This window comes from Zootoca vivipara, chromosome 6 (genome assembly GCF_963506605.1).
Source record: "Zootoca vivipara chromosome 6, rZooViv1.1, whole genome shotgun sequence".
Lineage (NCBI taxonomy): Eukaryota > Metazoa > Chordata > Lepidosauria > Squamata > Lacertidae > Zootoca > Zootoca vivipara.
In genome coordinates this window covers 31,212,426-31,228,191 of record NC_083281.1, presented here as the reverse complement: position 1 = coordinate 31,228,191, position 15,766 = coordinate 31,212,426, and the positions used below count along the sequence as shown (strand labels likewise).

General features: G+C 46.2%; 1 protein-coding gene across 1 annotated transcript in view; it reads right to left on the bottom strand.

The window, feature by feature from the left end:
- Positions 1-2,060: 2,060 nt before the first annotated feature.
- The window catches only part of SDC3 (syndecan 3), a 98,398-nt gene continuing 84,692 nt past the window's right edge, over positions 2,061-15,766 (bottom strand). The window contains exons 3-5 of the mRNA XM_035118274.2: positions 14,977-15,572; positions 5,806-6,073; positions 2,061-3,439 (exon numbers count right to left, since the gene is read on the bottom strand). Of these exons, the coding sequence (XP_034974165.1) occupies positions 3,273-3,439; positions 5,806-6,073; positions 14,977-15,572 (1,031 nt within the window). The 3' untranslated portion in view covers positions 2,061-3,272. The remainder of the gene's footprint in view (positions 3,440-5,805; positions 6,074-14,976; positions 15,573-15,766) is intronic.

The window sequence follows — 15,766 nt, the reverse complement described above, 5'->3', positions numbered from 1 at the left end:
CGTAGGGTTTGGCCTGTTTGTCCAATATAGAGAGCTGAAGGGCACTGTTGGCATTTGATGGCATACACAATGTTAGAGGATGAGCAATTAAATAGTCCTGAGATGGTATGTTGGATGTTGTTGGGGCCAGTAATGGTGTTGTCTGGGTGTATGTGGCAGCAAAGTTGGCATCTGGGTTTATTGCAGGCTCTGGTACCAGTGTCCATGTTAAGTCTGGTGGTTGTATTATTGTGGGTGAGGAGTTGTTTAAGATTGGGTGGCTGTCTGTAGGCAATGAAAGGTCTTCCTCCCAGAGCTTGAGAAAGGGAGCGGTCATTGTCCAGGAGAGGCTGTAGATCTCTGATGATGCGTTGTACTGTTTTAGCTTGGGAGCTGTATGTGATGACTAGTGGTGTTCTGTTATTTTCTTTTTTGGGTCTGTCTTGCAGCAGGTTCTCTCTAGGTATCTGTCTGGCTCTGTTGATCTGTTGTTTAACTTCATCAGGTGGATATTTTAGTTCTAAAAAGGTTTGCTGTAGATCTCTTAGGTGAGATTCTCTGTCTGTAGAGTTGGAACAGATGCGGTTGTAACGTAAGGCCTGGCTGTATACGATGGATTGTTTGGTATGTTTGGGATGGTAGCTAGAAGCATGTAGATATGTTTGTCGGTCAGTTGGTTTTCTGTATAAGGTGGTGTCTATACGTCCATCCTGTATTTTTATAGTAGTGTCCAAAAAATGTATTTCTTGCATAGATTGGTTCATTGTTAGGTTGATGGTGGTTCACCCCACCATCAACCTAACAATGAACCAATCTATGCAAGAAATACATTTTTTGGACACTACTATAAAAATACAGGATGGACGTATAGACACCACCTTATACAGAAAACCAACTGACCGACAAACATATCTACATGCTTCTAGCTACCATCCCAAACATACCAAACAATCCATCGTATACAGCCAGGCCTTACGTTACAACCGCATCTGTTCCAACTCTACAGACAGAGAATCTCACCTAAGAGATCTACAGCAAACCTTTTTAGAACTAAAATATCCACCTGATGAAGTTAAACAACAGATCAACAGAGCCAGACAGATACCTAGAGAGAACCTGCTGCAAGACAGACCCAAAAAAGAAAATAACAGAACACCACTAGTCATCACATACAGCTCCCAAGCTAAAACAGTACAACGCATCATCAGAGATCTACAGCCTCTCCTGGACAATGACCGCTCCCTTTCTCAAGCTCTGGGAGGAAGACCTTTCATTGCCTACAGACAGCCACCCAATCTTAAACAACTCCTCACCCACAATAATACAACCACCAGACTTAACATGGACACTGGTACCAGAGCCTGCAATAAACCCAGATGCCAACTTTGCTGCCACATACACCCAGACAACACCATTACTGGCCCCAACAACATCCAACATACCATCTCAGGACTATTTAATTGCTCATCCTCTAACATTGTGTATGCCATCAAATGCCAACAGTGCCCTTCAGCTCTCTATATTGGACAAACAGGCCAAACCCTACGCCAAAGGATAAATGGACATAAATCTGACATCAGGAACCAGAAGACAGAAAAACCAGTAGGAGAACACTTCAATCTCCCAGGACATTCTATACAAGATCTCAAAGTAGCTGTCTTACTACAAAAGAATTTCAGAAATAGACTGGAAAGAGAAGTTGCTGAATTGCAACTTATCACCAAGCTCAAAACCATGGAGGGACCTGGTTTGAACAGAGATATCGGGTTCTTATCACATTATACATGATAAGCGATCTTCAGCCATCTCAACCCTTGCTTTTTCATGCAAAACCATTTGCAGTCGTTTGCGGTCATCAACAGCTATCAGTCAGTCAATCACCCATTTCCACCACCCTTCTGAGTGATCCCCCCTCCCCATCCCCATCCCCACCCCTCCCCACCCCTTCTCTACATAAGTGCCTGGAAACTTCCATTTCACTGTATCTGAAGAAGTGTGCATGCACACGAAAGCTCATACCAAAATAAAAACTTAGTTGGTCTTTAAGGTGCTACTGAAGGAATTTTTTTATTTTACTGCAAATCTATGGGTCAGCACTATTCCCTTGCCTACATTGCCAGTGAAAATGTGACATCTGCTTTAACAGGGAAGGTTTGGGTGAAATGTCGCTTTTCCAAGCTTGATGCTGACCTACAAATACCTGCTATGGAGATGCAGGTTTTGCCCCAACAATTGAGCACTGGTGTTTATTAACTTTTTACCACTTCCATTTATTTACAGAGTTATATGGAACCAAAGATCTGCTGCACCAGATCATGGACTCATGTTGTCGTTGTCCTTCTCCCTTCCCCCCATATTCCCCCATACCCTTATAAAGAAGGAAATGACCCACACCACTGGTTGAGATGTGTGACACATTATCTATTTCCTACAGACCTCAGAAAAAGCTTGCCTTTTCCACACGTATCCCTGTTTCCCCACAAATAATGTCTTAGAAAAGTGTTTCTTGGTCATCTGCCTGAGCTTGCAACACCATGCAAGTTGAGTCTCCAAGGTCACAGTGAAAGCCAGCTGAATGAATGTGGGCATAAGGTTTAACCGGAAACCTCTGCAAGCCTAGGGTGGTCCTTCTGTAGGGGGATAGTTTCGAAGTGTCTGGTGGTTGTGAGTAGGAAAGGGAGGAAGGGAGGTGCTCTCAGCACGGAAACAATGCACAGCTGGAAAAGGTGCTCTCTGTGGACCATGTGAGATCTCCAAGGAAGCAATTAAAGTGTCCATCGCAACTGACCGATTGCAGGAGGGAGCTGTGAGCAGCCTGGATGATCAGATGTTGCAACTCCTTGCACTTGTAGTCGAGCGGAGTCAGTCGAGTCAAAAAAGCTCTCGTCTTGAAGAGTGGTGCAAAGTGTCAGAAACCAAAACTGACCACCTCATTCGAAACGAAACAAAAGAAGTCAAGGCTCTAGACCTGAGGGAGGTGTGAATTGAGACCGTTCCTGGCACAGCTGTTAACTCAAGTGTTCATCCAGCCAGGAGTTCACTGTTTGCTCCACATTCTGATGCTTTCTGATTCAACCTTCCCCTTTCCTTTTTAAAAACAAATAACAAACATGATACTTTTTTAAAACTGTCGGTTTCTCCTAGGCTTCTTTGTTAAAATTCACAGACTTGATTAGAAAGAGAGAGAGAAAAGAGGCTGGGTGAATAATAAGAGAGATTTTTTTGTTTTTTTGTTTTTGTTTCTTAAAAAAAGGACGGCATCGGGACAGAAAAAGAGGTGGCGAGGCACTGGTTTATGCATAGAATTCCTCCTGCTTGTCGGGTTTTTGGTACGTGACACTCGCCTGCTTTGGCTCCTCCAAGGTATAGCTCCCCTCGTCCTTCTTTTTCATCCGGTAGATTAGCAGCATCACCAGGAAGGCAGCAAAGAGAGCTCCAACGACCCCGCCCACAATCACGGCTGTAAACAAGACAGCAAAAGATGCAGAGTCAGTAATATCTCAGAAGGATGCACCCCTCCTCCAGGACAGGGGTGGAGCACCTCAGGCCCAGGAAGCTCAGGCTCTAGGCCAGGCCCCTCCTCCCCCAGGGCCACACCCCTCATCAGCCTTGTTTTGTACCCTCCTTGGGCCCTTTTGTCGAGTTGAAATGAAATGTGTCCTTGAACTTGGACTATTACTCGCTCACTCACCTGGATAGAGGGACGGAGATGGGTGTGTGAGAGAGAGTGTGTGTGTAGAAACTACAGAGGTAACATTTAAAATCCTTCTTCAAAACTGGAAATGGCTGGGATTGAATGGGGAACCTTCTGTGTGAATATCCACACACTGAGCTGTATGGTCCCTCGCTATCTGAGGCAGCACCATTTCAGGAAAAAAGTGGGGGTCCTATTACAGAATGCTCCCCTGCTGTACCTTGATTCTCGGTGAATTCTAGACCACCTCCTGCATGCTATTTTCTATTTACAAGGAGAGTGTTTTGTTTTTGTTTGGTTTTGTTTTGTTTTGGGGTTTTTTGTTTTTTTTTTGTTTTTTTAAAAAGTGGACAGGAGAGGAGCATTCAAAATGGCAACACACACACACACACACACACACACACTGCAATCAGTAGTGGTACAATCCGTTCTAGCATGTCAAACCCCTCTCTACTACATTTGTAGGTTATATTCAGATGTGGGAAATATTGCTTTAGTTTTGCTGATCTTAATGCTGACACTTCCAGTGTTCCTTTTCCACTGCAGTACCTGTTTTGGAACTGTGGGTTTTTTTATAGATATACCAGCATGTCACACTAAATTTCATTTGCCACTCACCCTTCTCTTCTGTATATGCATGTTCCTGTTCCCCCATGAATACAACAGGAAAGAACTATAGACCAGTAAAAAGGTAAAGGGACCCCTGACCATTAGGTCCAGTCGTGACCGACTCTGGGGTTGCGCGCTCATCTCGCATTATTGGCCAAGGGAGCCGGCGTATAGCTTCCAGGTCATGTAGCCAGCATGGCAAAGCCGCTTCTGGCAAACCAGAGCAGCACATGGAAACACCGTTTACCTTCCCGCTGTAGCGGTTCCTATTTATCTACTTGCATTTTTGACGTGCTTTTGAACTGCTAGGTTGGCAGGAGCTGGGACCAAGCAACGGGAGCTCACCCCGTCACAGGGATTCGAACCGCCGACCTTCTGATCAGCAAGCCCTAGGCTCAGTGGTTTAACCACAGCGCCACCAGGGTCCCTGGGGCATACCACCCCAAATTCTGTCCCTTTACTCCTGTGATTTTTCTGGATGAATGTTTTGTTTGTTTTCCCCCCTGGAAGTTATTAACCTGGAAATGAGTGCTAAATTTTTGCTATATTCCACTATATTTTCAGAAGCGGTTTTTATGTCTCTGGAAAGCTCTACTACAATGCAAAAATTAACAGTTCAGGAAATGTCAGGGAAACGGAATAAACTGCCCCATGAATGCAGTCATAGACTAGGTTGTAAAGAAACCTAAGGAGGGGGAAGATATCTATTACCTGCTTTTAGCTGTGGCTGTTAAATGGAACCTCCAAGCCCAGTGGCAGCATGGCATCCCTTCATGCCAATTGCAAAAAAATAAAAAATAAAAAATTGAAATTGGAAGCAGTGCAGGGGGTTGCAAAGAGAGAGGAAGGGCTATTGCCTTTATGCCCTGCTTCTGGGCTTCCTAGAAGAATCTGATTGGCTGCTGCAGGGAACAGAATGCTAGACTGGAAAGGCCATGTGAACTCACCCAGCAAGGCTCTTCTTAACGGTCTTCATTTTGTCATCCAAAAGACCGAATTGAAAAAAAGGTGAACAATGAATTGGTAAGCAAGCAAGCAATTGGGGACACGTGGTGGGCATATGGGTAGACGTATGGTCTGACAGAACCTGAGGTCACTACCTTGCTGAAGCTAAACAGGTTTGGGTCTGCTCAGTACTTATTTGACTGACGACTAGGAAACCACATCTACGTTGCCTTGGGTTCCACCATGGCAGAAAGGTGAGATAGAAAACCTCAAAAGACAACTAACCTGCTTTTTTAAAAAAACCTCTGCTCAAAGACTTGTGTGTGTGTGTGTGTGTGTGTGCGAGCGCAAAATGCATACCAAGACAGAATCAGTAAAATGTAATTATAAAGTCATTTTAAACAGGTATGGGAAACCTTTGGTTCTCCAGATTTTGCTGGATTATAACACACATCATCCTTGCCTATTGACCATGCTTGTTGGGGATGATGGGAGCTGTAGTTCAGCAACATCTGGAGGGCCAAAAGTTCCCCAGGCCTGATTTAAAACACTCATTTCACCTCAAAATAAGTACCTACCTATGAGGACCTCTTTCCTTTCCAGGATGTTTTTCTGGGGGAGCTGCGCAGCCGAGTTCCCGGATTCTATTGTATTGTCTACAAGCCCCGGCTCAGCATTCTTCCTCAGCACCGGCCCGGCTGCTGGGGTAACCAGGGCAACCACTTCATTGCTGAGCTCCGTCTGAGCTGCCACCTCCTCCTCCTCACGGATTTCAAAGTCCCCGCTGACGGGAACTTCCAGTTCGTTATTCATTGCCGTGGAAGGGGTCGCACCCAGAGGCTCTCCCTGCGAGAGAGAATGGAGAGGACTGAGAGAGAGGAAAGGAGGGGGAAAGGACACTCCGTTGCCTTCACAGAGAAAGAAAGAGGAAGCATCTGTGACAGGAATGGGGAGGCCGAGGTCCTTCAGATGCTGGTGAACTCCAACTCCCATGAGCCCCAGCAGGCACGGCCAATTGTCAGGGTTGAGGGGAGTGGCGGTCCAGAGACACCCAGAGGGCACCAGGTTCCTCATCCTTGGCCTAAGCCTTCTCCCCAGAGGCGTAGCAAGGTCAGGTGGTACCCGGTGCAGAATTCTTTTTGTCACACACACACCCCCACACACACATTGACGGCTTGGGGTACTTCTGGATTGCCATTTACCTTGTTTTCCTGCCATGCTTAAAGGGCACCCCCCAAGGACTCATGTCAAGGCAACATAGCATCAGTGACGGAGTTAGCTGCATGGGCGCCCGGAACGGCAGCCATGCCATGCACCAGAGAGCAGCACGATCCGCCACACGCTGCAGGGGCGGTGGGGCGGGCCCCCCTGCGGTGTGCCTTTTTGTCACCCCCCTAAAGGATGACACCCGGGGCGGACCGCCCCCACCGCCACCCCTTCCTACGCTCCTGCTTCTCCCTGTCATTTATTTGTTTCACTATGCACAATATTTGAGACTGCAAAGTGTACGAAGCAGCTGGGCAAAACTATTCACAGAATATGAGTACAGTATGATTAAATATTTGTGGTCTGGTTCAGACTGGTCTGTAATGCTCAATTTAGACAAGGCCATGCGGCTTCCCTCGAGATTCAAAATTCTGCTTTTATTTATGTTTTACTTATTATATAGGTCAAGTTTTCAGTATTACTGTTCTTGTTATTTACGTTTGCATAGCACCTTCTTCTCCAAGGAGCTCAAGGCAGCGTGCCTGGTTCTCTTCCTCCTTATTTAATCCCAACAACCCTGTAAGGTAATGAAGGCTGAGGGCAGTGACTGGCCTCAGGTCATCCAGTGAGCTTCATGGCTAAGTGGTGATTTGAAGCCTGGTCTCGCAAGTGATAGTCCGACACTCTACCCACTGCATGCATAATTCTTTTGTATAGCTTATGCCAGGCATAGACAAACTCGGCCCTCCAGATGTTTTGGGACTACAACTCCCATCATCCCTGACCACTGTTAACTAGGGATGATGAGAGTTGTAGTCCCAAAACATCTGGGGGGGCCGAGTTTGCCTATGCCTGGCTTATGCTAATATGTTTCTGTTTGGCTACAATCTGCACTTGGTTGCCTTATTAATAAATCTGAAATTTGTTTGCTTATTGATTATTTACAAGCATTTCCAAACCACTGAATATTTCGTTTAATGATCTCTAAACAGTGTACACTATGTATAATAGAAGCACAATATCTTTTTAAAGAACCTAAGAGCATAAAAGCCATGGAATAAAAACATACAAAAGCAAATAAAATAAGATATGAATGATGTGTGCACATAGAACAGGTTGCAATCTGGTGGGTCAGGGAAAGTCTGGGCCAAAAGAGGTCTTCATAAGGTGTCTCAGGCAATAGTAATAAGGTAAGGACCACAGTTCCATGGGGAAGAATCTGCTTTGCATGCAGAGGGTCTCAGGCTCAGTCCCTGGCATCTCCAGCTTGGACTAGGAAAGACCCTGTCTGAAATCCTGGACAGCCACAATGATATGACTCAGAAGAAGCAGGCTTCCTGTTTTGCGTTCCTCTCACATGAAACGGCAAAATCTAGGGCAGAACCTAGCAGAGGCCAATTCAATAGGCATCTCTATGTGGGAACAACCCAAAAAACGACAGAGAATGAATTAGAAAACTTTTTTGAAATAATAACTTCAACTCTCATCATTCAGTGGTTTTTTAACATAAGAAGATTCAACCGCCCACACCGCTTTTTCTGAGTCAGACTCTGCACTTTTATGAGAAAACTGGTTGGAATCCCCTCTCTTAAAGCTGCTCTCATGCTCTTCTGATTTATTATTACCCTGGGCAAATAAGAAAGAGGTAAAGTTGAGGGATCTTCACAAGGGAGCATTTTTTGAATGGTGTGGAACTGCCTGTTACAGACATTGGCCGCCAGGGGGAGGCAGAGACTAATGACTTCTGGACACACACACCCCTGAAATAAGGCTTTGCATGTCAGGAATCCAGTGCATCTGATGGAAGAGAGAGAGAGAGAGAGAGAGAGAGAGAGAGAGAGAGAGAGAGAGAGAGAGAGAGAGAGAGAGAGAGAGAAGTTGTCCTGTGAACATAATAACCTAAGAAAAGTTAACATTGAAGAAATCAGCTATATCAGGTGCAGGAGACAGGATATTGCAAAGCAAGAGTGGCATTTTAACAAATACCTTTTTGGGAAAGTGTGGAAGGGAGGAAGATGCCTCCATGCAGAGGAACCACCTTGAGCCAAAGACTGGGGGCTCAGTGGCATGTGCAATGTCATAGACATGGCGTGCAGCGCACAGCTGCGACATTGCATGCACAACACACATCGCACACATGTGACATCACACAAGCAATGTGCTTATCACTGGGAGGAGGCATGTCGTCAGGAGAAGAAGAAGAAGAGGAGGAGGAGGAAGAGGAGGAGGAGGAGGAGGAGGAGGAGGAGGAGGAGGAATCTGGATTTGATATCCCACTTTATCACTACCCTAAGGAGTCTCAAAGCGGCTAACATTCTCCTTTCCCTTCCTCCCCCACAACAAACACTCTGTGAGGTGAGTGAGGCTGAGAGACTTCAGAGAAGTGTGACTCACCCAAGGTCACCCAGCAGCTGCATGTGGAGGAGCAGAGACGCGAACCCGGTTCATCAGATTACGAGTCTACCACTCTTAACCACTACACCACACTGGCTCTCAGGAGGCCTTGCCCAGTGCCACACAGCTTCAACGGCCATGGCTCCTTCTCATGCATGCTCAGGAAGAGCCTGCATTTGATGCTGCGCTCGGCTCAGCAGTTTGGCCTCATCCACCCCCTCAATATTTAGGGGAGTGGAGCCCCCTGCTAAAGAATATTGAGGGGGCTGAAGATGCCTCTGCCTCCTAGAGTAGGCACGCCTGCCTCCGTGTAATACTGGGGTAGGAAGCCCTCCAGATATTACTGGACTACACTCCCATCATCCGTGGCCAACAGCCATGCTGGCTGGGCCTGATGGGAGATGGAGTCCAACATCAACAACAATTAATAATAGTATTATGCATGTATGCATGGGAAATGGCACTAAGGGTTAAGATAAGGCTCGTGTGGGTCATGTGCCACATCTGCTGTGGATCCACTCCTTTTTTGGAAAGGCAGGCCAGCCTTCAAAATTAATTGTGCTTAAGAGCAATGATTCTTTCTCGTTTTCAGGAAAAACAGAGCGCAGTCTGCTCATCCCTTCTGCAAATTGTGGAGGTGATACTGCCTCCATTTGCCAGGAACATTGTTTCAAGTTTGTTGTTGTTGTTGTTTTTAAAAAATGATAAAGATCAGCAAAGAGAGCACTGGGAGAGCTTTCTACAGCTGTCCCCAAAGAATCTATGGCAGTGTGTGTGTGTGTGTGTGTGTGTGTGTGTGTGTGTGTGTGTGTGTGTGTGTGAAAATCCACACCCTTTTGTGTCAAGTACACGTGTAAGTTAGAATGTTGTAGTGTAGAGGGTGGGGAAGAACTGACCCTCCAGATGTTGTAGGACTACAACTCCCATGATCCTGGACCATTCGTCTTTCTGGTTGGGGCTGATGGGACTTGGAAGTCCAGCAACATCCCTACCACGGATGTAGTGGCAAGAGGGCCAGACTAGGAGTGGAGAGAGCCAGGCTGAAATCCCCACTGAGCCATAAAGCTGACTGGGGGGCCTTGGACCACCTAGCCTACCTCACAGGGCTGCTGTGAGGGTGAAACAGGGGAACAGCAGCATATGAACCTCGGGAGCAAAGTCTGGACAAAATGATAATCAGTGAAATAACAAAACCACACCCAGCACTTTTAATCTGGCTCCTGGTTCCTGGGATTCTTTGTGCTTTGCCACAATATATCCCAGCCATGACCAACCAAAACAACCTCTTTCTTCATATTTAACAAGAGCAAAGCAATGCCGTCATCCCTATTTTGCAGATTGGGAGCCCAGACAAAGAGAAGGATTAGATTTCTCTGCGGCACCTGTTGTGTCTCTAACTGCCAGATTGTTAGAAAGAGGATAATGTGCTATGCACGAGGAAGGCTTTGAAACCCAGAAGATCCACCCAAAAATGAGCACAGCAAAGAAAGCTGCCATGCACTGAGTCAGGCCACTGGTCCATCTAGCTCAGCATTGCCTACACTGACTGGCAGCAGCTCTCCAGAGCTTCAGACATTGTATGAATCATAGAGTTGGAAGGGACCCCCAGGGTCATCTAATCCAACCCCCTGCAGTGCAGGAATCTCAGCAGATGAAGAGCAGATGCTCTACTCTTGAGTCACAGCGCATATCTTACAGCCCTCTATCCATGGATCAGGATGATTTCTCCCCTCCCGCCCTCCTCTAAATGTTACAGTCACAATGCTGGAATCACATCTGCAGTCCAGCAGCCAACTGGTGGCATGACTTTGAGGAAGAAGACCACCCTGACCGTCTGAAAAGAAGTAGAATATGAAGGAGGTCCAGTCGCGGACGAACCTGGGGTTGCACGCTCATCTCGCTCTATAGGCCAAGGGAGCCGACGTTTGTCCGCAGGCAGCTTCCGGGTCATGTGGCCAGCATGACTAAGCCGCTTCTGGCAAACCAGAGCAGTGCATGGAAACGCCGTTTACCTTCCCGCTGGAGCGGTACCTATTTATCTACTTGCACTTTGACGTGCCTTTGAACTGCTAGGTGGGCAGGAGCTGGGACCAAGCAACGGAAGCTCACCCCGTCACGGGGATTTGAACCGCCGACCTTCTGATCAGCAAGCCCTAGGCTCTGTGGTTTAGACCACAGTGCCACCACATTACTATTAAGGTAAAGGTAAAAGTGAAGGACCCCTGGATGGTTAAGTCTAGTCAAAGGCGACTATGGGGTTGTGGTGCTCATCTCGCTTTCAGGCCAAGGGAGCTGGCGTTTGGAAGCAGGACACACACCAGCATGGTGTCTGTGAGTGCAGATGTGGCCAAAGCAGCCTTCCCTGATGCCTACGTGGTTCCTTTTCCCTGGTGAAATGAGGCTTAAGAGAGGCATTCTATTGCCACTCATAGAATAGGGAGCAGTGTTTGCTTGGTTGCAGTGGGCGTGTGGCACCTATAAGTTTCTCCAACTTGCAAATCTGCCTGTGGGTCAAAAAAGGTTGGCAACCCTGGATCCATAGCTGCCAAGTTATCCCTTTTTTACAGGGATTTTCCCTTATGCTGAATAGGCTTCCTCGCGAGAAAAGCGAAAACTTGGCAGCCATGCCTGGATCTGTTATTAGTATTAACTGCCCTTCACTACCAGGCCCCAGAGCAGATTACAAATCTAAACTCGTGGACATCCGAAGAAATGAATGATGGAAGATTCGGGACAAGCAAAAGAAAGTCCTTTGTAGGTCAGCTATAGAATTCACTCCCACAAGAGGCGGTGATGGCCACCATACTGGATGACTTTAAGAGGATATTAGTGGAAATCATGGAGGATAAGGCTACAAGTTGTGATGTCTATATTCGGCTCCATGGTTGGAGGTAGTATACCTCTGAATACCATTTCCTGGGAATTGCAGGTGAGGAGAGTGGTGCTGAACTCAGTTCCTGCTTCCTGGCTTCCCATAGGCATCTTGTTGGCCACTGTGAGAACAGGATGCTGGATTAGATGGGCCACAGACCAGATCTGGCAAGCTCCTGTCCTTTGCTTCAGAGAGGAAAATGCATTGGCTTGGCCCTGTTTCTGTTCCCAGGAATCACTTATTCGGAAAAAACAACCACTCTGATCTGTGCACTTCCATCTAGGCGTAGGATCGGCCTTTTCAATTGTGGCACCCCTCAATTTTGGAATTTCCTCCCCAGACATACTTATCTAGGACCTACTTCAAGATTCCAGGTGACAAAGGTTTTATTCTTTTCAAGCTTTAGCACCAATTAACTAGGATCTGTTGTTTCGGGGTTGGCTGGTTGGTTTCTAATGCTGGAGCTGTTTGGTTTTTCGTGATCTAACTAAATTGGCTTTTATTCCACCAGCACTGCTTTTGATTTCTGCTGGTGCCCATTTGCAGAGACGTGGGATACAAATTCCCCACCTAAATAAATTATTGGTTGGGTTAATTAAAAACTATTTGATAGTGACAGCAGATCTCACACTATATGTCTATATTTTTTTAAAAAAAATCAAATTAACTTAAGCACTTACTCTGCCATTCTCCCACTGCTATTTCTATCTCCACGGTCGAGCCTCAGACTTGGCCCTCAAGAGTGTAGAGGTCACAGAGAAGGTGTTAAGAAACCAAATCAACTGGAATAAAAAGGTGCTGTGCTCTCAGTGGAAGGTAGGGGAAACGGCATCGTCCACAACCCTTCAGAAAAAGAACCTTGGGTTGTATCCAATGCTAGACCCACTGAAATGAATGCGCATGGCTAAGGATGTATTCAGACAGGAGGAATGTTACATTAGTTTTCCTGATTATAATGCTAGGGCTTCTGCCTGTTTTCTAATGTTCTTTACACACTGCAGGACCTGTTGAGCTATGGAACTGTGGCTTTTTGACTGGCATACGGGCATGACACACTAAGTTTCATTCACACCAGTGGGTGTGGTGTGGCACAACAATGAGCATCATTGGGCATCGCTACTCCCCCATCCCTTCTGCACATGTGCGCTTCTTATCCCCCACGAAAAGGGCAGGAAAGAATCGCAAACAGTATGTCGCCCCCAATTCCGTCAATTACTCCCACAGTTTACATCAACCAGGGTTAAAGTCTGATGTGCAACAAAAAGCTGATATTTGAAATTAACAATGCCAGCTTGTTCTTAAAACAAAGAAGTGTACTTCTCCCCCGATATTTATATTTCTCTGCAAATTTAGTAAACTGGTTTACAATTCAGGTGGTAGCCCTAATACACATGTGCAGTGTTTGCTGAACCCCTCACACCATGCCATTATCCTGGTTAATATTACAACTCCAAACTCTTCTGGATTAAAATTTAAAAAGGCAGTGCCAGTGCCAGTCTTTCCTCCCCAACAAGGCTAGAATCATTTTTAGGGAAGAGAGTTCATCAGGAAAATGACATGGAGAGGGTAAAGTCATTTACCAGGACCATTTGCCCCCACCATCTTGCAACTTCCTTTAACTTTATATGAACGTTTAAATAAACATAAGAGGAACCAATTACAGACTGTCCGCTCCTTGTGCTGTTTAGCCCTGCTCCCTGTCCTGCATGCCTTTTTCCACCTGGCCTGGGAGGCGGGGCCCTGACTGACTCCAGCTACAAACACCGAGACTGCTGAACAGACTTTGGGGATGGAGTATTGCTTAAGGGCTTTGTGGGGTGGGGGAGTGGTTGCTGTTATTGATATTAAATTTTTGTATCTTTCTTTTTAGATCATCTTATGATTTAATGTGGAAATTTTTACTCTGGTTGTGCACTTCAACAAAGTGTCAGGGGGAAAATTAAACGCCCCCATCTAATGCCTCCTTGCCTTTTTGAACCTGAGGGATGATCACACGGCACGTTTCTGATCTAAGGAACTCCTTATGCAGATGCTGACTGCAGCAATAACTTCTTTGGCCCATAAATCAAAGGGCTTAAGCCTCTCATTTTGGCATGAGAATATGTGGACTCTGGCTACTGTCAAGAAAATAACTCACAAATTACATATTTCTAAGCGTAAGGAAGACCCAAACCTTTTCTGTGTTGTTTGGTGTGTCATTACTTATGTGATAAATTCAGAAAACTCTCTCACCCCACCAAATTGTGGAGTTTGGCTTCCATGATGTATTCTACTCCTTTTATTTTTCTGCATTATTCACTTTCTGTTTCTTTGGGAAAATACCTCTGTGCTGCTCCAGTGTTTTGTAACTTTGGTTATATACAGGTGAAACTCGGAAAATTAGAATATCGTCGAAAAGTGCATTTATTTCAGTAATGCAGCTTATTATTTTTTATTTTATTTTTATTTTTACAAATGCTTTCTTTTGGAAATTCCACAGTAATAAAACAAATAGTTACAATAATACAGAAATAAACATCGCTATTACATTTCATTAATTACATTCCATTTATAGTTGACCCGCCTAACGACAAATAATTACAATTACAACAAATAAAGGCTTGACATATCTTGCTTTGCATGTCATGCATCTATCTCATATATTGGTTTCACCTTTTAAGTTGCATTACCGAAATAAATGCACTTTTCGACAATATTCTAATTTTCCGAGTTCCACCTGTGTGTGTGTGTGCGTGTATTTGTATTTTTGTTGCTTTGTTTGTACAGTGGTACCTCGCGTTACAGACGCTTCAGGTTACAGACTCCGCTAACCCAGAAATAGTACCTCAGGTTAAGAACTTTGCTTCAGGATGAGAACAGGAATCGTGCAGTGGCAGCAGGAGGCCCCATTAGCTAAAGTGGTACCTCAGGTTAAGAACAGTTTCAGGTTAAGAATGGACCTCCGGAACGAATTAAGTTCTTAACCCAAGGTACCAGTGTATTCATAGAATCATAGAATGGTAGAGTTGGAAGGGATCCTGAGGGTCATCTAATCCAAAGGAATATCAACTACAGCATCCATGATAGAGGGCCATCCAACCTCTGCATAAAAACCTCCAAGGAAGGAGAGTCCACCACTTTCTGAGGGAGTCTGTTCCACTGTCGAACAACTCTTACCATCAGAAAGTTCTTCCTGATGTTCAGTCGGAATCCCTTTCTTCTACTTTGAAGCTTGCTCCATCTTCCATGGGACATCCCTTTACTTAAGTTAATAAATCACAAGAACAACAAGCCATACCTGGACTGGTGCTGTAGGTGCTGTAGAACTTGAGGGTTGGGGCAGTGTGGGAGTCCTCTCACTGCGGTCTGGCTCCCGAGAAGTGCTTGGCTTCGGCACAGCCCTGCTCTTCGTCACGCCGGTGGTCACCAGCGGAGCTGTGTTCAGTTCCGTCCTGGCAACTTCGGTGGCCGTGGTTGGCGTTTCAAGTGTGATCGACTGCGTCGTGGCTACAATGGTGATAAAGGGGGGCAGGACTCTCAGGACAGTCGTTGGCTTGGACATGGGCATCGTAGCAGAGGTGGTGGTGGTGGCAGCAGTTGTGGCGGTGGTGGTAGCAATAGTACTAGCGGTAGCAGCGGCATCAAGGGCCACGGTGCTAGCAGTGGTACCGAGCGCTTTCCGGATGGTGACTGCCGGTTCTTCGGTCATCCTGGGGATGTAGAGGCTGCTCGTTACTGGATCAGAGGTGGCTTCCTCCACAGGGAATGGCGCAAAGGGGGTGGCTACTGGCTGCACAGAGGTGGCAGGCAACACAGGGGCAGTTGTAGGTAGGGTGAGGGGTGCATCGGTGTTGAGCCGCACAACGGTCTTGATCCCAGAGTCCTGCTCAAAATCTGTAAGGGAAGCAAAGGTTAGGATCTGACTGTGTTCAGGGTCACTGTAGGGACACAGGAAGCTGCTGTCTACAAAGTCAGCCATCTAGCTGAGTGTTACCTACACTGACTGAATCTCCAGGGATCCAGACTGGAGACTTTTTCAGCCCTACCTGGAGGTGCCAAGGGCTGAACCTAGGGCCTTCTGGATGCAA